The 23325-nt window shown below is 36.3% G+C and overlaps 1 protein-coding gene across 6 annotated transcripts in view; it reads left to right on the top strand.

Annotated features, from left to right (window-relative positions):
* The window catches only part of efr3a (EFR3 homolog A (S. cerevisiae)), a 79244-nt gene extending 59805 nt beyond the window's left edge, over nt 1-19439 (top strand). For 3 of the 6 annotated variants that reach the window (XM_057857866.1, XM_057857865.1, XM_057857868.1), the window contains 9 exons: nt 40-171; nt 2433-2500; nt 2575-2702; nt 6868-6918; nt 11512-11597; nt 11992-12040; nt 14469-14572; nt 14634-14683; nt 14750-19439. In XM_057857866.1, the coding sequence (XP_057713849.1) occupies nt 40-171; nt 2433-2500; nt 2575-2702; nt 6868-6918; nt 11512-11597; nt 11992-12040; nt 14469-14572; nt 14634-14683; nt 14750-14855 (774 nt within the window). In that variant the 3' untranslated portion in view covers nt 14856-19439. The remainder of the gene's footprint in view (nt 1-39; nt 172-2432; nt 2501-2574; nt 2703-6867; nt 6919-11511; nt 11598-11991; nt 12041-14468; nt 14573-14633; nt 14684-14749) is intronic. The other 3 variants (XM_057857867.1, XM_057857869.1, XR_009066992.1) reach the window with 2 other exon arrangements.
* Nucleotides 19440-23325: the final 3886 nt, after the last annotated feature.

Raw genomic sequence — 23325 nt, 5'->3', positions numbered from 1 at the left:
CAGGTTTTTAAGCGTCATTGTGTGTGTATGTGTGTGCAGGACATGGCCTTGTCCACGGAGGAGAATTTGTCCATGTGGCTGCGCTGCAGCGTCTTGGCCTTAGTGGCGGCGTACCTCAACTTCCTCGGCCAGATGATCGCGAACACCGCCTTCTGCCAGCACGTCAGCAAGGTCCCACACAACTACTACATCTATGCACGTACGCTATTTAGAACGCAGCGTTCACTCTTTCAGTGCCGTTGACGGTCAGTATGGATTGGATGTCTAGCACAGTCAATGGCAGCCACTGAGTTAACAGAGACACTGTTCTAGTGGAAGGTTTCTTTAGCAACTTTATTTTTTTCAGTCTATTCATTTATTTAAACTATGACAACTTTTAAAACGACATCGATTCTTGGCAAGAACATATCACTAACCTTTCGGTATACAGAGTACAAGTAGTCCCTGGGTTACGACGGCCTCGACTTGCGCGATTTCGACTTTACGACGCAGGAGTCTCGTCCGCCATTTTGTCTACAGTCGTTTATTATTATTATTTTTTTAAATAATAATAAACAGTACCTTGTTGTACCTCACAGTGTCTTATTTTTACTTTATAAATACGATGTGTTCTGTCTTCACTAAACATTAAGTTATTAAGCTTTACATACGGAAAGCTAACGAGTGACATGCTGGAATTTCGGCAACGGGCCCAGTGACGTCACGCACTGCGACGTAACAAGAATGGCGACCTATGACTTAAAATAATTTTACAAACTTTATTAAAACAAAAACATTAAGAGGGGTTTTAATTAGAGATGTCCCGATCGATCGGCATGATTTTCCAAGTATCGGAATGGGCAAAAAATTATCGGCCATGCCTTTTTTTTAAAATATACTGTATATATATATATATATATTTTAATGAAATCGTTTTCTAATTGTATTTAACGTTACAGACATAATATATTTCATTCTTCCAGAGTCTTTAGTTTAGTAGGGTAGGGTTATCAAATTTATCCTAATAACGGCGGTAATTAATTAAAAAAAAAAAAGTATCACATTAAAATATTTAACGCAATTAACGCATGCGCTGCATGACCCACTCACGCATTGTCGCGCTCAATCTGTAATGGCGCCGTTTTACCTATATAGAGAGATAAAAAGCAGCATAAAATGTGTAGAGTGAATTTTGGCAGCCTTTGGAGCCTTTTTTTAATTGGCTAAAACCTTACAATCTCTCTCCCTATGATTAGAAATATCATGGGAAGCAATGTGGGGAAGCAAGGCAGCAATTGATCTTTATCTTAACACCTTGGGTTATTTGCCAACGAAGAGAAGATATATCAATTAATAGCAATACACACAGTCATGGTTCCACTTCCCATCATGCATTTGGGCATGACTACAGTATCATTTACTGAAAGCTCAACAAATACACTAGATGGCAATATTTAGTCACAATATACAAAGTCACAAGTCTTTCTATCCGTGGATCCCTCTCACAGAAAGAATGTTAATACTGTAAATGCCATCTTGAGGATTTATTGTCATAGTAAACAAATACAGTACTTATGTACTGTATGTTGAATGTATATATTCGTCTGAGTTTTATTCATTTTTTTCTTAATGCATTGCCAAAATGTATATGATCGGGAAAAATTATCGGGAATGATTGGAATTGAATCGGGAGCAAAAAAAAAAAAAAGCAATCCGATCGGGAAATATAGGGATCAGCAGATACTCAAACCGAAACGATCGGGAGCAAAAAACATGATCGGAAAAACCCTAGTTTTAATATTAAATTATTATAACTCATACTAACATTTATCTTTTAAGAATTGTCTTAAAAATAGAGGATCCCGTTCAGGCAACCATCTTTGTAAATCTCCTTGGAATGGCACCAAACAAAAGTTCCAGCATCATCACCTTGTCAAGAGTCAAGAATCTGCATTGGACAAGGTGTCAAGAATCAAGAATCTGCATTGGACAAGGTGATGATGCTGGAACTTTTGTTTGGTGCTGTTCCAGTGAGACCTTAATTGGCCCAAAATTACCTAATTGCCTGGCATTGACTGACACTGACAGCCATAGACGTTCATTCGCTGCCATCCCTCCCACTTCAAATGGATTGGACGTCTACTAGTGATAAACTAATTCCAATTCACACTAGAAGCTTGTTTTGCTGTTAATTAGTTGTTTGTAGAATATCCTAAAATGATTTCCTGACCAATGTATTGATAATCATTGTATTGCCATATCGTCAGATCGTTTTCGTGAGCTTTGTATCGTATATCGTATCGTGAGGTACCAAGAGGTTCCCACTCCTATTTTGACATATTGTCACACCCTGGCTATCAAAAGTACTGATACATGTTCTACTCTCCTAACGCTTGACAGCGAATCGAACTGGCAACTTTTTGATGTTCATTGAGTAAGCTGGTTGCTTTCAGGTCATTGAGCTGAGGAACATGGATGCTCCCTACCTTCTCCCGGAACACGTCTTCAGGGACAAGTGCTCGTACGTCCGCCTGCTTCTACTTCTTCTTTGGTCTCGGTGTTTTCTCTCCGCGGTGACACTGACGTCGTTCTCAGGCTTCCCGAACGCTTGGACAAGGACGATGCGGCGCTCTTCTTTCAGAGCGCCGATATGGCCGACAGTCTGGCGGGGGCGGGCTATAACGCAGACAGACTCAACGTTCCTTACGTGCCGCAGGTCACAGGTAATGACTTGATCTTTCTTGCTTCTTGTCGAGACGTGGGTTCCTTACTTTTGCTTCCTGTTCCACATCTTTTTCTTTTATTCGCTTCTTTCGTCCAGTTTTTTTCCCATTTTTTTCCCCTTTTTTTAAAATCAATCTTGTCAAATCAGAGTTGTAACGACGAATGTTGTAATGAATCTGTGCCACCGAAGTTTCAGTTTGAATTTTTAATAGGGTTGCAACTACTATTTTTATAATTATTTGTTTCATTCATCGTCCCATTAATCGGATACATGTCACCTTTTTCAATTACCTTCCTAATTTACCTTGAAGTTGTTTTTCTCATATTATAAGTAACAATGAAAACATAATGGAGGACTATTTCCTTCCAAAAATATTTGATGACAGCTTCCTGACTTAACTGTAGTCTACAACTGTACTTTTTAAAAGTACATCAAACGTCTTAAAGGGAACCAAGGATAAAAAGACATGACGTTCTTAAAGATAAATGTTAGTCCGAGAAATAATAATTTGATATTAAAAGTAGGGCTGTCAAAATTATCACGTTAACGGGCGGTAATTAATTTTTTAAATTAATCAGTTAAAATATTTGACGCAATTAAAGCACATGCCACGCTCAAACAGATTAAAATGACAGCAGTGTAATGTCCGCTTGTTACTTGTTTTTTGTTGTTTGGCGCCCTCTGCTGGCGCTTGGGTCCAAATGATTTTATGGGTTTGGGGAGTGAGCATGGTGTAATTATTGACATCAACAATGGCGAGCTACTAGTTTATTTTTTGATTGAAAATTTTACAAATTTTAATAAAACGAAAACATTAAGAGGGGTTTTAATATAAAATTTCTTTAACTTGTACTAACATTTATCTTTTAAGAACACAAGTTTTTCTATCCATGGATCGCTTTAAGAGAATGTTAATGTTAATGCCATCTTGTTGATTTATTGTTATAATAAACAAATACAGTACTTATGTACCGTATGTTGAATGTATATATCCGTCTTGTGTCTTATCTTTCCATTCCAACAATAATTTACAGAAAAATATGGCATATTTTATAGATGGTTCGAATTGTGATTAATTACAATTAATTTTTAAGCTGTAATTAACTCGATTAAAATTTTTAATCATTTGACAGCCCTAATTAAAACCCCTCTTAATGTTTTCGTTTTAATAAGTTTTGTAAAATTTTAGATAAAAAAATAAGCGAGTAGCTCGCCATTGTTGTTGACGTCGCAGGGCCACGCTGCCGTACTTCTGTCACTCTATCTAAGGAAGTGATTTAAATACACCACAAGGTGTCAATGGTGAGTTTTACATTAATAAGATATCAAGTCGTAGCTCCCTTTTTTTTTTTTTTTAGTCTGGGTCTATTGTGATTCACCTTCATTTGAGTGTTGTCTTTACAAGACTCCTGAAAATGGCTCCCAGCATCATAGTTTGTGTATTGTGACTAAATATTGCTATCCGCTGTATTTTTTTTTGAGCTAAAGGAGTTGCTGAAATGTTAAATACAGTTCGACCAAAGTCTGAGTAAGTTTTATGTGTATTGTACGCATCTATTTTGATTGTGAATGCCGGTTCTCTTTGCATTGTTGTGTTAACTGTGTGAGAATAGGGCCGCAGTAATTCAGATTGAAGCACTTTTCTTCATGGTGACATTTTAGAGAGATATGAGTATGTTTTGTAGTATTATCACTATATGATACTTATGTGTGTTGTGAAAGAGTTAATGAAGCTTATGCCAATAAACGGCGCAGTCCGAGCAACGAATCTAAATACCTGAGTCCACTCTCCTTTCTCTCTCCCACTGTGGATTAAAGAAACTACAGAGTCAGTCACAGTCAAGGGGAAAAAACACAGTTATTGGTTTGATCCCTAATTAACGTAAAACTCGCCATTGACACCTTGTGGTGTATTTAAATTACTACCTTACATAATTAAAGAGTGACACGGTTTTTTTTGTATTTGAGACAGATGAAATTCTGGCAGCGTGGCCCTGTGACGTCACCACCCTGCGACATCAACAACAATGGCGACCTACTAGATAAAACAATTTTACAAATTGTATAAAAATGAAAATATCAAGAGGGGTTTCAATATCAAATTATAATAACTTTTACTAACATTTCTTTTAAGAACTACAAGTCTTTGTATCCATGAATCCCTTTAAAGTTTTTAATAAAGGTTCTGAGTAAAAAACATAAAAATACTTTCTCAGTACACAAATCAGACAAAAGTTCTTTTCATTCGAAGCAAAACAAGTGCACTGATTGACATATTTTTCCGTATCCTGTCAATGTCTTATTTTCTGGGGAAAAAAAACAAAAAAACTAAACAACAAAATTGAATGAGGAGGAGGCAGACTGTAATGAATCAGTTTTCTTTCTCAAACAGATGTTCATAAACTTCACGCCCGCAGTCCAGCGCAGATTTTTTTTCTTTCAATTAAAAAAAAAAAAAATCTCAATGAAGCATTCAATATTTTTTTTTTTTTTTATGGATTGGGCGTCTACTTTTTTTCTTTTTGAAAAGTAATTCTGACTGAATTTTTTGCAACTTAATTTTTGTTGTTAAAAATCTCAATTCAATCGCAAAAAAAAAAAAAAAAATCACTCGACTGAAATTCAGTGGCAAAAAATTCCCTCGTAAAAATTTCAATAAAATATTTCCTGACTAAATTTTTGGGCAACTGAAATTTTTGCTATTGAATGAAAAAAAAATTGAATACTGAAAATACAAAAAATTCTGTTGCAAAAGATTCACCCATATAAAAATCAGTCACAAAAGATTCAGTAGCGATAATTCATTTGCAAAAAAACGGATAATTTTTTTTTTTTTCTTTTGTAAATGATTTTTGTCATTTTTTTTCTGTTGTGACTGAACTTTTTGAAATTTTTTGCAGTAGAAAATTCAATCGCAAAAAAAAAAAATTTACTCAAATGAAATTCAGTGGCAAAAAATTCCCTCGTAAAAATCAGTCGCAAATTTCAATAAAATATTTCCCAACTGAATTTTTGAAGTTTTTGCGAGTGAAAATACAAAAATTTCCGGCGCAAAATATTCACCCATATAAAAATCTGTCGCAAAAGATTCAGTGGTGATAATTCATTTGCAAAAAAATTATTATTTTTTTTTTGTTGCAAATGATTTTTATGTGAATTTTTTCTGTTGTGACTGAACTTTTTGAAATTTTTTGCAGTAGAAAATTCAATCGCAAAAAAAAAAAAATTTACTCAAATGAAATTCAGTAGCAAAAAATTCCCTCGTAAAAATCAGTCGCAAATTTCAATAAAATATTTCCCGACTGAATTTTTGAAGTTTTTGTGAGTGAAAATACAGAATTTTCCGGCGCAAAATATTCACCCATATAAAAATCTGTCGCAAAAGATTCAGTGGTGATAAGTCATTTGCAAAAAAAAAATTTTTTTTTTTTGTTGCAAATGATTTTTATGTGAATTTTTTTCTGTTGTGACTGAACTTTTTGAAACTGAAATTTTGAGGTTAAAAAAATTCAAACACAAAACAAACAAAAAAAAACCACTCGAATGAAATTCAGTTGCAAAAAATTCCCCCTAAAAAAAAAAAATCAATCGCAAAATTTCAATGAAATATTTCCCGACCGAAATTTTTGGCAACTGAAATTTTTGCTTCTGATTTTTTTTTAAAACTCGAGTGTTCGCTACTGAAAATATAAACATTTCCGTCGCAAAATTTCACCCATTTATAAATCTGTCGCAAAAGATTCAGTGATGATAATTCAGTTGCGAAAAATCAGGGAAAAAAGTTTTTTTTTTTTTTTTGCAAATTAATTTTATGTGATTTTTTTTTTTTATGTTGTGATTAAATTTTTTGAACAAGTTTTCGCAATTCTGTCGTAAAATGTTGACTCGCATAAAAGTTTGTCACAAAAATATTATCAAGAATTGAATATTTTCCCGCTGAATTTTTTTGTGACACGAATTTTCACTCCGGAATTTTTTTCAATATTTCTGACAGATTCCTTTGATTCTGAATGGTGATGCTGACAAAAAAAAATTGAGTGTTAGTAATTGAAATTCAAGCACAGATTTACTTCTATATACGGTCATTTAAACATCCACGTCGTGGGCTCCGAGATGCTTGTGACCTTTGGTCTTTTTCCACTCCTTTCCTTCCATTCTGTCAGTGCTTTACACGGTGGGAAAAATCCTGCACAGGTGCAAACAGACATCCAGAGGTAACCGTAGCAACGATAGCAGCCATAGCAACAGATCTCCTATGTGACCTTTAGACGAGCGCTTCTCAAACGTTTGGGGTCAAGGGAGACATTCTTACGAAGGCACCCACACTCCATCGTATTCTCAACGGCAGTTGGCGGGGAATGAACGAACCCACCTACTTCGTTTTGATTGGACGTCTAGTGCTGTCAATGGCAGCCTAATAGTTATCAAATATACATATAAAGCATTGGATAGTAGTTGCACTTACATTGCAATGTTTATGTGGCAACTGGGACCCTTGAGTTTGAGAAGCACTGTGGTTTTAGTAACTTCCTGTTTGCGGCGCTAACCCCACCACTTCTTTGTGCTCGCGTCTTCCTCGGACACGGTAAGTTTTTGACTTCCTGTTTCACGTGGTGGTAGGAGGAAGTCTGTTAGCTTGTGTTTGTTAGTATTACGGTCGTGGCTAAATTGTAGCTTGGCTAGCCAGCCTGACTTGTAACATGGTTTTAAAAAATGTATTTTTATAAGTACCGTAATTTCTGGACTATAAGCCGCCAGCCACCAAATTTGACATGAAAACGGCATTTGTTCATAGATAAGACGCACTGGACTATAAGCCGCAGTTGTCCTCATTGTATTATGGGATATTTACACCAAAAGATATTAACTGGTAACACTTCATTTGACAAAGGCATTATAAGACTGTCATGATACCAAATGAACCACTATGAAGCTTTGAACCAATTGGCTGCAAAGCCTTATTGTTTCAAAAATTGTCATTTGGCCACCACTGCTTCCTTGGGGGAGACAGTCAACCTCTGCTGCCACCTGTTGTCAACACTGTTCTCATCCAACATTCCTCCTAGCACGCATTGCGGCACTACAGATGTAAATAACAATCAAAATTCATGTTCTCTGCTAATTATTTCTTCAGTTACTGTTCCAGTTTCATTAATTGCTAGCTATTATATTTCATAACATTTTCTTGGATAGTGCTGCCATAATACTGTCATAATTATTACATGACACTGTCATAAGCATTATTGAATGCTTATAATAGATGTCGGTTAGTGTCATCCAGCAAATTATCTCACTTTTGAATGGACGTAAAAGATCTGAGCTGGACATAAATGGACTTAGTGACATAATATGCCACATGACACATATTGACATCTGTCATAAGCATTCAGTAATGCCCATGATAGTGTCATGTCATAATTATGACATTCTTATGATGCCGCTGTCAAATAAAGTTTTACCTATTAACCCACATAAATCATCAAATAAGCCACATTGGACTATACGCCGCAGGATTCAAAATGAGGGAAAAAAGTAGCGGCTTATAGTCCGAAAATTAGGGTATATACTTGTATTTATGCAGTAAGGAGCAGACTGAAATTTCAATCAAAGATGCATTTCTACTCATGGACACATAATCTGATTTTTTTTTTTAAATTGATAATTTTTTAAAAATATATTACTAGTAATATAATAATAATAGCTGTAAACGTAATTACAAATGCATACGCAAACATATATTAGCTGAAACAACTTACAGCCTTATGTGAGCCAAACCAGAGCACAGCTGTACTTTATCCATGTTAGACATCTGAGTCTGCTTCTCAGTCATCCAAGGCGACAGTCCAGCCAGACCCAACGCTTCCACCAGAGGGCAGTGTATCCTCCATCATTTAACAAAATACAATACTTTGGGACTTTTGGATAGTTGTTTTGAGATTTAGGGTTACCTCAACGAATAATTCCCATTTACGCAGAAATTCGGGCTGCGTCGCCAGCGTACGGAACTCGTTCGTAACCCAGGGACTACCTGTTTTTTTATTTTAAATATTGTAAAATTTTAGCATTGCTACAATTGAAGCTAATGGAAAAAAGCAATGTGCCAACCACTTTAGCCTGTTATAAAACATAACATACAAAAGTGAGAGTTTAAGAGGATGCTCGTCATGCTAAAGCTAATGCTAAAACGGATGCTATGCTAATGCTGCAAGTTAAATTAAGAGTGTCAGGATCACTCAGTAAACCCCTTCAAAGGCTAAAGCAACATTGCATATTCTGTCATGCAAGATTAAAAAAAAATCTTACAATATTTACAAAACAGACAAGCTTAAAGCTTCCTGTAGCAGCCAGCTTTCAAGCTGCTGCAGGGTCCTTCCGGGGTTCTAAAGTCAGTGATCGCCGGCCACAGTTGCCCACACAGACGCCTGATCAAAATCATTTTTTTATCGGCCTATTTGTCATGTTCATTGGCCAATTTTGGGGAAAAAAGTGCATATATCGTCACGATATTAAACTACATATACATATATATTTGGCGGAAAACACAGACAAGACTGAAAAAGCAGTTTCTGCTCTTGCACTCCTCTTTAAAAGAAACTGATGTATTTTAAGCCAAAACAACTGTTGTGTTTGATTGAACAATATGTCTATATGCTGCCATAGCAGATTCATGGCGCATCAAGCCCCGGAACTATTTTTAATTTGTCCGTTTTACCCTGAAAACCCCCGTTTACAGACGTCGCACAACCGCTTTTGTTTCAACCCGGCCACAAAACGAAGGTAATAAATTATATTTATTATTGAAAAGGTCTGTCGTTTTTAGCTTGGAATCATTAATTGATGACTCATAGTTAGCTTAAAAAAAAAAAAAAAAAAAAACGACTTTAAAAAATTATTCACCCACATATTTGAAACTTTTAAACAAATTATGTCACAATGAAAAAAATGGCATCTGTAAAAAAAGTCACGCATACCTACCTCATAACTATCGCTTAATTGTATTTTTTTGTTTCCGTTGCATTTTCTCCGATATGTTAGATGATAAATAATTGATCCAAACAAAGAAAAATTGAAAAAAAAACGTTTAAAATGGTAAATATATGAAAAAGAACATCACAACCACTCCTTGATGTCTGCGATTTCTGCATCGCGACCCTTGTTATATTACCATGTTTCATCCATAAAATCCCCCCAAAATCCAGCTTTGGCCATTCACAGCTGTATCTTGACACTCAATGATACATGCTACATGGAGTTTTTGGATCGAAATAACGTAAGTACATTATAATGTCTCGTTAAAGTCATGGCGTCTGTAATTCTGCTCTCGCGTGCTCTCGCCTCCAGATAGGGTTTTGCTGTTTAAAAAACATTAAAAAATAAAAATAAAGTCCTCCTGTTCAAAAATTTTCTTCCCCCTGAAAATTGAGATTTTAAACATTCCAATGATGTATCACACATGCATATCGGACAATTTTGAAAGTTGGCTAAATTGGGAGTCTCAGAGCGGAACTTCAAGTCACCCGAGTGTTTTCTGCCATATATATATATGTCTTAAAATGTTGAAATGTGACCCTTGAAACATGACAACTTGCTGGTTTACAGCATTTGCAAACAATGCAGAGAAAAAAAAAAGAGAAAACATCTATTACTGAGACCATATGCATGACGAAAATAGGAGACAGGTGCACTTTTATTTTAACTGAATTTAAAGCTTACGTTTAGTGGCTTAGCGCAGGTATGTCCGGTGCACATTTCAAAATAAAAGCACGTCATGTTCAACAAGTGAATAAAGATTTCTGGAGTTAATTCCACATACTTTACATTCTTCACCAAGAAAAGCTTTAAAATTACACCCATTATGAAAAATCTAATTGGCAATGAATAATTTGCCTTCGAATTTGCTAATATGCATACTTTGTAGGACAAGCTGACAGTCATTTTTGATCAAATAAACACTTTTGATGGGCTCCAATTGGCACAGAACATAAATGGCCCATTTCATATTCTGCACTTAGCTAGCTTTCAAATGACTTCTTATGCATTGTGTGTGTTTTTTAAAAAATATTATTTTCAATATAATTTATGTTCTATTTAAGAACAACAATTTATTGCAATTGAATGGGTAATTTATTAGAATGTATTACGACTGCATTAGTGGTGATTTTTTTTTATTTTTTTAATTAACAATAATATCGGATATATGCAATAATTTGAGACAATATATCGCCAACTAAAATTTGTTATCGCAACACACAGCATATATGTATACTAGTATTTTATATAAGTATTAACTCATTGGCTGCCCTTGACATCGATAAATAGCAAGCGATGGCTGCCGAACTTAGCTGGTCTTTTAGCACTCCGTGTTTGCTATGATCTTGAGTAGTCATGTGATAACGTCTGGACAACGCGCCAAACAAACTAGTTACATTTAAGTGCCACTTGAGAGCGACAAAGCATTGCGAATAAAGACTGGATATCAGAGGACATGACGGTAGATTTAATGTCGAGCTTTCAACGAATTAGGCGATTTACATGTGAAACTCGATTTTTCGTACGACAAAAAAAAAAAAAAAAAGATTCAAAAGCCACTCCGGAACGAATTCATTTCGTATCTTGAGGTACCACTATACATATATTTTAAAAAATTTCCAGAAGTAAGAGAATGTTCAGCGATAGCAAAAAGAAGTCTCAGTGTTGCTCAATTTATTTTTTATGGAGAGGCATTGTTTACGATACTAGTTCCATCTAGTGTTGAACCTGAGAGGTGAAACAGAATGTAGGCTGAATTCAAGCTTCCTGTTTCGCAGATGAAGATCGTCTGACCAGGAGGAAGAGCTTGGTGGACACCGTCTCGCTGCAGGTGGACATCTTGGCCAGCAGCCTGCCCGACAAGGTGCTTGAATTCTTTTCAATTATTTTCTTCAATGTCCCATTTTAATGACTCTTCCCCAACAATACACAAAAAATCAAGTAGATCATTAAAAAAAAAAAAAAAGCCTAGATATTTGGTCACTTGCTATTATTTTTGGGTCACTGTGCATTTTGGGACATTCCAAAGTCACTTCATGCACCATTATAAATAAATGTTTTTCATTGTGCATATATACTCGCTGTCAAAAGAGAGACTTCAACATTGAGAAAGTGTCTCAAAACTTTTGAGAGCTGACAGTTTTTTTTTTTTTTTTTTTTCCCCCCAACACCGAGGTCTGTTGAGTCAATTGCATCGGTTACGGAAAGAGTTCTTGTACAATAATCAAGTAATGTTGTTTGTTTTTGTGTTTGTTCAGTCGCAACTTGCCGAGGAGATCACCTTCGAGACCCTGAAGAAAGCTATTGGTACGGTCAAGATAGGTCTAATAAATAAAAAAAAATAAATAAAAAAAAACACCCTTTTGAATCCCAATAATTGAGTTACAAAAAAATGGAATATCATAAGTCATGCATTGTTGTATTTCCAAATCATCCATTTCCATCAACTTTTACATTAAATCTATTTAGATCATGATATTTTTAATGATTAACATTTATTTCCAACTTTTATTTCCATTTATTTTCAAATATTTTTTTTTCGAAATGCTAATTGTCCAAGTTATTACTGAAATACGACAGTAGTATGAAAAAGTAACTGAAGATTTTGGAATTTCTCACATTTCTGCATAAAATCACCATCAAATGTGATCTGATTTTTGTCAAAATCACACGGATGAAAGTACAGTGACTGCTTTCACTAAAACCACCCAAACATTTATAGGTTTTCATATTTTAATGAGGATAGCACGCAAACAATGACAGAAGGAGAGAAAATAAGTAAGTAAACCCTCTCCCTAAGGAGAGTTAAAGAGGAATTGAAACCAATTTTTATTGAACATTTTAATTCAGGTGTGTGCCCAATCACTGATGAGTGGTTTAAAGTTGCCCTGCCCACTATAAAACGCACACTAAGTAAGAAATGTTTTGAGGAGAAGTCAAAAGAGCTGTCTGAAGACCTTCAATCATGGATTTTTGATTTGAATAAAGCTGGGAAACGATACAAAACAATCTCTAAAAGTCTGGATGTTCATCAATCGACAGTCAGAGAAGTTGTCTACAAATGGAGAGAGATTGGCACTGTTGCTTCTCTCCCAAGGAGTGTCCGTCCACCAAAGAAGATGCCAAGAGTTTAGCGCAGAATACTCAGGTTAAAAAAAAAAAAAAAAAAAAAGAACCCTAGAGTGTCTGCTAAAGACTTACAGAAATCACTTGCACAGTCCAATATCTCTGCGCACACATCAACTATATGTAAAACTATGGCCAAGAATGGTGTTCAAGGGAGGACTCATGTAGAAAGCCACTGCTGTCTAAAAAAAAAAATCATTGCTCGTTTAATGTTCGCAAAAAGGCACTTAGACACTCCACAAACGTTTTGGCAAAATATTTTGTGGACTGATGAAACCCAAGTTGAATTGTTTTGGAATAACACACAACGTCATGTGTGGAGAAAAATGGAACAGCTCACCAACATCAACACCTCATCCCCACCGTAAAGCATAGTGGAGGAAGCATCATGATTTGGGGCAGTTTTGCTGCCTCAGGGCCTGGACAACTTGTAATCATTAATGGAAGAATGAATTCAAAAGTTTTGCAGGAAAACCTGAGGCTGTCTGTCAGACAGTTGAAGCTAAAAAGAGGATGGATGCTGCAACAGGACAATGATCCAAAACATAGAAGTAAATATACTTCAGACTGGTTTCAGAAGAACAAAATATACATTCTGGAGTGGCCAAGTTAAAGTCCAGACTTGAACCCCCATTGAGATGCTGTGGCATGACCCAAAGACAGTGATTCATGCCAGACATCCCAGGAAGTTATTAATTAGAATTAGTCCTGATGGATGTGCCTGACTGATCTGCAGCTACAGGAAGCGTCCGGTCGAAGTTATTGCTGACAAAATATTAAATTTAATGGTTCACTTCACTTACCTATTTCCCCCCTTCTGTCATTGTTTGCATACAATCCTCATTAAAATATGAAAAGCTATAAACGTCTGGGTGGTTTTAGTTAAAGCAGACTGTTTTTTTCATCTGTGTGATTTTGACAAAGATCCGATCACAGTTGATTATGATTTTATGCAGAAATGTGAGGAATTCCTAAATGTTCAGATACTTTCTCATACCACTGTATATTTAAAAAGAATCCATAGAAATATAAGAAGAAGGGTTGGAGGAATAATTAAGTTCAGAAAAAAATAAATTACAAAAATACTTAACATATATATATATATATATTTTTTTTAAATCCTAAAATAAGACATCAAAATCAATATATAGAAAATTAGGAAACTACATATGTTGAAAATAATAACTTTCAAAAGTAAAAAGATAATAAATTCCTCCAATTATTGTTGTCAAATTATTTTCATGTTTTTCATTTTAACGTTTATATTTTTCCTAATTTTTCCATTTTAAATTTGTTTTTCCCTATTTTAGTTGTATTTTTCATTTTAATTTTCTATATTTTATTTATAATGATTATTTTCAGCACTTGTGTATTCTCCACATACTTTTGGATGTATGTTTGTTTAATATAAATTCAGGCATCATGTTGTTAATTTGAAATTTCAAAGAATATTATAAAAAGTTTATTTTGAATGGTTATAAATGAATCAATATTTACATTTCCTATTTTTTCCTCAACTTTTTATTTCTTCCCTACAAAGAACTTTTCAACTTTTTTTTGAGTGGTATAATCTCTTAATATGTGCATAACGGGTGCGTCTGTGTGTCAGACACGAGCGTCCTGGAGGATCAAGAACGCGAGCGTCGTCGTCAGGTGATGGAGAAATTCCAGAAAGCGCCGTTTGAAGAGATCGCCGCGCACTGCGAGTCCAAGGTAGGAAAGAAACACGGCCGCCGACATGCTCGCCGACTGACTAATCCGCGTTCGCTTTCAGGCCAACATGCTGCACGAGCGTCTGACGCACATCTTCGAACTCACTATCAGGTAAGGACCCGACGACAACTTCGGCCCGCCCTCGCTAACGCCGCGATCCGTCTTCGCCCCTCGCAGACCTCCCCCGAGTCCGTCCGGCGTGGTGTCCGTATCTTCGGGCCACGCCCAGCACCAGTCCGTGCCCGTCTATGAAATGAAATTTCCTGACTTGTGCGTCTACTAAGCGCACATGCGAGCCTCATCATCACGCCGGGAAAAAAACACACCGATGAAGGGCGCCGAGCCACAAGGGGGCGCCAGCACTTGCTAAAAACTTTTAAGCTTCATCACATCAAGGTATATCCAAAAATAGAGTTGTACTTAGTGCAATTGACTTAACTCAGGGGTGTCTAAACTGTTTTTTTTCTCTGAGAGCTGCTATTTGTTACCGTATTTTCGGGACTATAGGTCACACCGGAATTTAAGTGGGAATTTTTGAAGGGGAACGTACTGTATTTTGTCCGCCATTTGTCGCCAAGTAGCTCAAATGCAGGAGCTTGTATAACTTAAGCAGCAAAAGAGCTGTTCAAAAGAAATGAATAGTTGCCAAAACCACAGCATTAACAGTTACGAATAACTGTGCATGCTAACAGAAGCGCCCTTTAGCTTAGCGAGTGACTACGTTGCCGCACTTCAGCTCGACAATGGCACGACTTTGGTTGTGTGCACCAATCATACTTGCAGATTGGGTTAATACTCAGCTCGCCAATAGTTCCCTTAGCTTAGCTTAGCTTAGCCTAGCCATAGACTTCATAATGCAGGGGTCTCAAACCGGTCCTCAAAGGGCCGCAGTGGGTACTGGATTTCATTCCAACCAAACGAGAACAATCCCTTTTCACCAATCTGGTGTCTAACAAGTGTAATCAGTTAATTGCAGTCAGGTGCTGCTTACTTTAGCAGAAACCTCATTGGTTGAACTGTCTGTTTTGGATCTGTTGGAACAAAGACCAGGACCCACTGCGGCCCTTTGTGGAATCGGTTTGAGACCCCTGCCATAATGTATTGACGGGACACGGGGCGCAGGGCCGATAAATAGGGGGCCTGCATTGTTGGCGAGGCCGTCAAAGCTAACCGAGTGGAATCACAGACAAAGAGCGTTTTTCATTGAAAATTCTTGTATATAAATGCTTAAATCCTTGAATTCTTTATAGATATGGACGTAAAACGGTCTCAATTCTTGGTTAAAAGTAGGGCTGTCAAACGATTAAAATTTTTAATCGAGTTAATCACAGCTTAAAAATTGATTAATCGCAATTCATACCATCTATAAAATATGCCTTATTTTTCTGTAAATTATTGTTGGAATGGAAAGATAAGACACAAGACGGATACATATATATTCAACATACTGTACATAAGTACTGTATTTGTTTATTGTAACAATAAATCAACAAGATGGCATCAACATTAACATTCTGTTAAAGCGATCCATGGATAGAAAGACTTGTAGTTCTTAAAAGATAAATTGTAGTACAAATTAAAACATAAAAACTAAAAAACAAACAAAAAACAAAAAATAAACTAGTAGCTCGCCATTGTTGATGTCAATAATTACACAATGCTCATGGTGCATAAAATCAGTCGCAGCCAAGCGCCAGCAGAGGGAGACAAAAAAACACAAGTAACAAGTGGACATGACACACTGCTGTCATTTTAATCTGTTTGAGCGGGGCATGTGCGTTAATTGCGTCAAATATTTTAACGTGATTAATGAAAAAAATGAATTACCGCCCGTTAACGCGATAATTTTGACAGCCCTAGTTAAAAGCAAAAAAAAACATGCAGTTAGCATTTATTTTACGTAAATATGTCGAAGTACGATGCTAGTCTGTTAGTCAATGTAGCGGCCGCCATATGTAAACAGCTTTTCCGGTGAAAATTCTTGTGAATAAATGCTTAAATCCCTGAATTCTTTAAGTTAATATGTTAAAGTACAATCGAGTCTGTTAGTAAATGTAGTTAGCGGCTGCCTGATGTAAACAGAATCTAAACAAATCCCTGAATTCTTTATCGATATGGACATAAAACAGTCTTGATTTTTGGTTAAAAGCAACAAAAAAAAGTGCAGTTTGCCTTTATTTTACGTAAATATGTCTAAGTAAAATGCTAGTCTGTTAGTGAACGTAGCTAGCGGCCGTCTGATGTAAACAGAGCTTTTCCGGTGAAAATTCTTGTGAGTAAATGCTTAAATTCCCGAATTCTTTATAGATATGGACGTAAACAGTCTCGATTCTTGGTTAAAAGCATCAACAAAAAAAACCTCCTGTCAGCGTTTATTTTACGTAAATATGTCGAAGTACAATGCTAGTCTGTTAGTCAATGTAGCTAGCGGCCACCTGTTGTAAACAGAGCCTTTCCCGTGAAAATTCTTATGAATAAATGCTTAAATCCCCGAATTCTTCATATAAATGGATGTAAAACAGTATCGATTCTTGGTTAAAAGCAAAAAAAACAAAAACGTGCAGGTAGCATTTATTTTGCGTAAATATTGCAAGCAATGAGGCTAGTCAGTTCAGAAACCATGCCAGGCCACGTCATGTGTAAACAAAGAAGATTCTTGTGAAAAAGGCTTAAGTCACTGAATTCTTTATAGATGTAAAACAGTCTCGAATCTTGGTTTAAAGCAAAAAAAAAAAAAAAAAAAAAAAACGGACAGTTGGCAGTTATTTTAAGTAAATATTGCGAAGTATAATTCCAATGTTGTAGCGGCTAATTTCTCCCATTGATTTTTTTTTCGCAACGTTTCAAAATGCATGCATGGTATGAAAAATATAATAATTACCTTGTATCCTCAAACAAATCACTCCTTAGAGAATCCTTTCTGTTTGTATGCGCTACAGCTTCCGTACTTTTTCAACAGTCCAAGCTTTTTATTATTATTATTATCCATATTCATTTTGACTTTTCTTTTTACTAGGGCTGTCAAAATTATCGCGTTAACGGGCGGTAATTATTTTTCAAAATTAATCACGTTAAAATATTTGACGCAATTAACGCAAATGCCCCGCTCAAACAGATTAAAATGACAGCACAGTGCAATGCCAACTTGTTACTTGTGTTTTTGGGAGTTTTGTCACCCTCTGCTGGCACTTGGGTGCGACTGATTTTATGGGCTTAAGCACCCATGAGCATTGTGTAATTATTGACATCAACAACGGCGGGCTACTCATTTATTTTTTGATTGTAAATTTTACAAATTTTATTAAAACGAAAACATTAAGAGGTGTTTTAATATAAAATTTCTATAACTTGTACAAACATTTATCTTTTAAGAACTACAAGTCTTTCTATCCATGGATCGCTTTAACAGAATGTTAATAATGTTAATACCATCTTGTTGATTTATTGTTATAATAAACAAATACCGTATGTTGAATGTATATATCCATCTTGTGTCTTATCTTTCCATTCCAACAATAATTTACAGAAAAAGATGGCATATTTTAGAGATGGTTTGAATTGTGATTACTTACGATTAATTAATTTTTAAGATGTAATTAACGCGATTAAAAATTGTATTCGTTTGACAGTCCTACTTTTTACAAATTTGAAAAAAAAGGTTTCATTAGGACCTTATTTTTCAAATTTTGGGATTCTCTGAGAATTGCTTCATGTTCAGGTATTTAAGGGTTAAATCCGGCTTATGCTTGCAGCGTCTTCTGTCTTCTACTGACAATTACTAAATGAAGCGGACTTTGGCACAGCCCCCTACGGCAAGGCGTGAAGCAAAGAATGATGAAATGTCAGATCAATAGGTTTTGAAGTCTATGGCTTGACATACGACCATATCGACTTATGGACGAGCTGCTGGAACGAATTAACTTCGTATGTAGAGGTACCACTGTACAGTAGAGTCAATACTGGCATCTTCTTAATCACAAGCCAAGAGCGCCCTCTGGCGGCTGGTTCATGGTCGGCAAGTTTTACATATGTCAAATTCTATACTTTTAACATCAAGTCGCACCTGAGTATAAATCACAGGCTCAGCCAAAGTATTAAAAACAAGTGTGACTTATAGTCTGGTAAATACAGTATGTACCGTATCACATGAAATGAACCTACGTGAAATTGGTTTCCAGTCAGATTCAAATTTGTACAGAAATGATGTCAATTGTGCCGCTATCGTTTTTTAGATACAGTGATCCCTTGTTTTTTGCGGTTAAGTTTCTTTCATCATTAGCTTCGGGCTAATAAAAGCGAAGTTTAGACGCCCCTGACTTAACTAATTGGCTGCCACTGACAGCGCTAGACGTCCAATCCATATTCATGGTTGTTCTTTTGCCCCACCTAGTAAAACGGATTGGACGTCTTGCGCTGTCGACGGCACCGACATGTAAAATGTCCAAACTCAATCGATGTCTAGCGCTGTCGGCGACAGTGTTTTAGACAGTTTTAATGTGTCGATGGCGCGCCGCACGCCTGACAACACATGTAGATTTTGATGAAGCGCGGTAGAAAATGTAGACTTGATTTTTGTAAAGAGTTGTCTTAGTTTGTGAATGTATCATTTTAACACGAGATCATCTATTTTTCTAGCATTGCCTGCTGTTTGTCACTCGATCTGACGTCTGCGCTCGCTCACGCAAACAAAGTCGATGCAACAAAAATATCACTAACCAATCAATCACAATCGCAGTCTTTCCTGGTAAATGTGAGCTGCAAATTTCTGCACGCACACCTCCGTATTTTTCCATTTTGCGTCACGAAAGCCTCACGGGGCCATCGCCGGCTGTCGTTCAAAGAATGTCAATAAAAGTCTTTCAATTTGCTTCTTGGCTATTGGGTTTTCTTCATTTTTTCTCTTTATACTTTTGAATTCTATCAAAACACTCATAGCTTCATTTGTTCTTCTGTAGCGGCACCAAGCACTAAACGGGTCATTCATTGTGCTCGATGGAAAGGCTAGCTAGCTAACCTAATAAAAATTTTAAAATGGCTAACTGTGTGTTTAGCGCTAGCGTAGCACCTTCGTTGACGCAATTGTGGACTTATATTTGCCTCTAAGTTTGGAGTTAGCCAGTAAAGTTTGTAAAAATTCATAGATTAACTGACTGGTTATTCACCCCTTCATGCCTGAATTTACATTTAACATTTGACTGCCATTGACGGCAATAGACATCGAATCCATTTTAACTGGGAGGGCCCCTCAGAGTTGAAATGGATTGGACGTCTATTGCCATCAACAGTGTTGTCACAGATTACTTAAAAAAGTAATTTAATTATCGATTACTGATTACGCCTCAAAAAAGTAATCTAGTTACTTTACCGATTACTTATCAAAGTAACTAAGGTTACGTTCATACTACAGGTCTTAATGCTCGAAACCGATTTTTTTCGTGTTTTTCCGACACGAGTGAGTAGGGTTGGGCGATATGGGAAAAAATATATATCACGGTATTCCCAAGACACTATCACGGTTTCGATATTATCATGATGTTTTTAAAACACTTAAAATAAAACATTGAGTAAGATATTTGAAAGATATTAATTAAAAACTCAATACTATGAATATGGGTGAATAACACAATGCAAGAAAACTAGTAAACTTTTAAATGTGCTTTTGCCAACCAACGCAGCCAATCTGAGTTTGATTCAGTGCAAATACAAAAAAATATAGCAGCTGTATAGTAGTAAACATTAAATTACTCAAAAAAGATAGTATTTTCAACAAACCGGAAATGCACTGTGCAAAATTACAATATAAACAAATATCAATAGTAACACTCATGACATCATCAAATACTTAAGGTCAATAAAAAAAGAAACTAGTATACTTTTAAAGTTTCTATAGTAAGTTAATAAAACGCGGTATAACGATGTCCTAAAAAATATGTACCTTCAGCACTTAAGATCGTGAGACGGTTTTATATCGTCATATCGCCCATGTATACGAGTGAGGCATTAACTTGACGGTCTGAACGGGACAAGTCGCATAGAACTGGACCATTTCAAATCCGATCTGGGTCACTTTCGTATGTGGTTCAAATCCGATCTGGGCCACATTTTTTCAGACTGTCGCGGCGGTCTGTACTGTCCACTCTCCCAAATCGGATTTCATGCAGCAATTACGTCATCAAATAGCGAGAGAGACGCTATGGTCGCGTTGCAGCTGTGCGTTATTAGCGCCTAGCTTGCAGTAAACACGGCTTTTGGGGAAGGGCTGAGCTTGACAACAGTCCTAAAAAATAAAAATGGGTTGAGGATAAGCCTGAGAATGCTCAGTTTTCTCTCTGCTCCAAGTGAGCAATATTTCAACATTGCCTACACGGCCGAGACTCGGGGCAAACTAACCGTATGTGTGTGTGACATGCACAGACAGTGCGTGCATGCTATCGATCCATATAAACTTTGAATATAAGCCTAAACGGGGATTATTTATGTCTGTTATTTGTGTCCTCCTTTTGAAAAGCAAAATATGATATCCCTGGAATGACGGATGACGTGTGTCATTTGTTTTGATGCTTCTGCGCATGCGGGTCTTCTTGCTCAACGCGTGTCGGACTGCGTATTAGTGCGCATGCGTAATACTTGAACGGTCTCAATGGACAAAGGCAGTCTGAACGGGCACGCCAAAAAAACGGATATGACAAAAAATCGGATTCGTGCATTAAGAAAGTAGCCTAAGTTACTTTAAAAGTAACTTATCAGTTCCTTTTTACCATTTTTTTCTCCTTTTGCTGCCTCAACATAAAAATGACAACAAAAAAATGTCATCGCATGTAATTGAATTTTTCACATAAGGCTTATGAGTTAGCGGGGGTTTAATTAGTTGATGGAGTTGATTTCAACCACCATTGACTCGCGCTAGCTTAGCCACCCCGGAGCCCTGAAACTAACAAATAACTGACAAAACTGCACGGAATTTGTTCAAATCAACTCCAACGACTAAATAAACCCCCGCTAACTCCAAGATAAAGCCTAATGTCAAAAATTCTGAACTTCCCCTTTAAAATAAAGACCTACCTGTTAAAGTATTGACTATAAAAGTCGTAAAGCAATAAAAAAAATTTAAAAAAAATTAATGAAATGAACAGGAAACCTACAACGTATTTCATAATGGGTCAAAATCATTTTTCGAGCAGATCATGTGACTAGCACCTAAGACACTAGCTTTTGCTTTGCTAAGCCAAAACTACATCAGTGGAGGCAAGATGGATAAACCTAAGCTTTCAAACGCAACTAACATCAACTGAGCTTGAACAGTTTTTATATATATTTTAGGGCTGTCAAAATTATCGCGTTAACGCGCGGTAATTAATTTTTTTAATTAATCACGTTAAAATATTTGACGCAATTAACGCACATGTCCCGCTCAGAAAGTATTCTGCCTTTTGGTAAGTTTTACAGCAAGACTTTTTGTGCTGTCCGACAGCGAACTCTTGTGGTCGCTTTGCGACATGGTTTATTGTTTTCTTTCCAGTTCATTATGGCTGCACGACGTCTCGGGCTGATAATGTTGTGCTTATATGATCCTTGGACAAGATTTGTCCGTAAGTATGGTTGTTGTAAAGAATGTACATATTATGTTAGTAAGCGAAATGTTATATTTTTTGTATGAGACGCTTTTTGTTTATGTTTAGTGAATCTGTATAGCGTGCTAAGCTAACGTTTTTGCTAATGCAATGCTTGTGTACTTTTTTTTTTGTAGTTTTACGACAATCTAAAGAGGACAGTGGTTTGAGGCCATTTCATTAATCAGGTGAAAAAGGAAGAAGTCTAATTATTAAGGTGTCGTTCACTAGCTGTCTAGCTTTGGAAAAAGTAGACGCTTCGGAGTGAGGACAGCATAGACAGATTTAAATGACAGTAGAGTGAAATGCCCACTACAGTCCTTTTGTACTCTATGTTGAATGTATATATCCATCTTGTCTTGTCTTTCCATTCCAACAATTTATTTTACAGAATATATATATAATTTACAGAAAAATATGGCATATTTTATAGATGGTTTGAATTGCGATTAATTAATTTTAAAGCTGTAATTAACTCGATTAAAAATTTTAATCGTTTGACAGCCCTAATATATTTATATATACAGTATTAGCCAAAAGTTTGGCAACACCTCAAAGGTGGATACTTTGAAGAATGTAGAATATAAAACCTGTTTTCAGTTATTTCACTTATTTTTGCCATTCCACATGTTCTTTCATAGTTTTGATGTATTCAGAGAGGATTTACAATAGTAGTGAAAATATATAAAACGTAAAAATGTTTAGGTGTGTCCAAACTTTTGACTTTTGTTTCAGTCATCATCATGCTTTACCCCCAGCCCCACAAAAGTAAAACTCCGCCTATGGTGACAAACACTGACAATAAAATGTGCATAAAGGCTGGTTACAAACTGTAGAAGTGCTGGCTGTCTTGTCACCTGTAGGCTTTGTTTCGAGTTTTGTCGCGTTGTGCTGTAATTCCAAGTGCTTCCTTGTTGAATTGGATGTCGAGTTTTTAGCGGCCGACAGTCTTTTTCAGCCAGTGCAAAGTTTGCAATGTACGGGGATATTTTTGTCATCTTTACTGGACAGAAATGTGAAGTAATGGCTGTATTTCCAGTGAGCAAAGACATCCATTTGCGGTATATATCCTGCCTTTCACTGTTCGCCTCGCTGCCTCGTCAGAATGCTATTTTGTTGACCGCCGTGGCAGACAGCCTCAAA

The sequence above is a fragment of the Corythoichthys intestinalis genome, chromosome 14 (genome assembly GCF_030265065.1).
Source record: "Corythoichthys intestinalis isolate RoL2023-P3 chromosome 14, ASM3026506v1, whole genome shotgun sequence".
NCBI classification, from domain to species: domain Eukaryota; kingdom Metazoa; phylum Chordata; class Actinopteri; order Syngnathiformes; family Syngnathidae; genus Corythoichthys; species Corythoichthys intestinalis.
The sequence above is the reverse complement of the archived record's forward strand: the minus strand, read 5'-3'. Positions and strand labels throughout refer to the sequence as shown.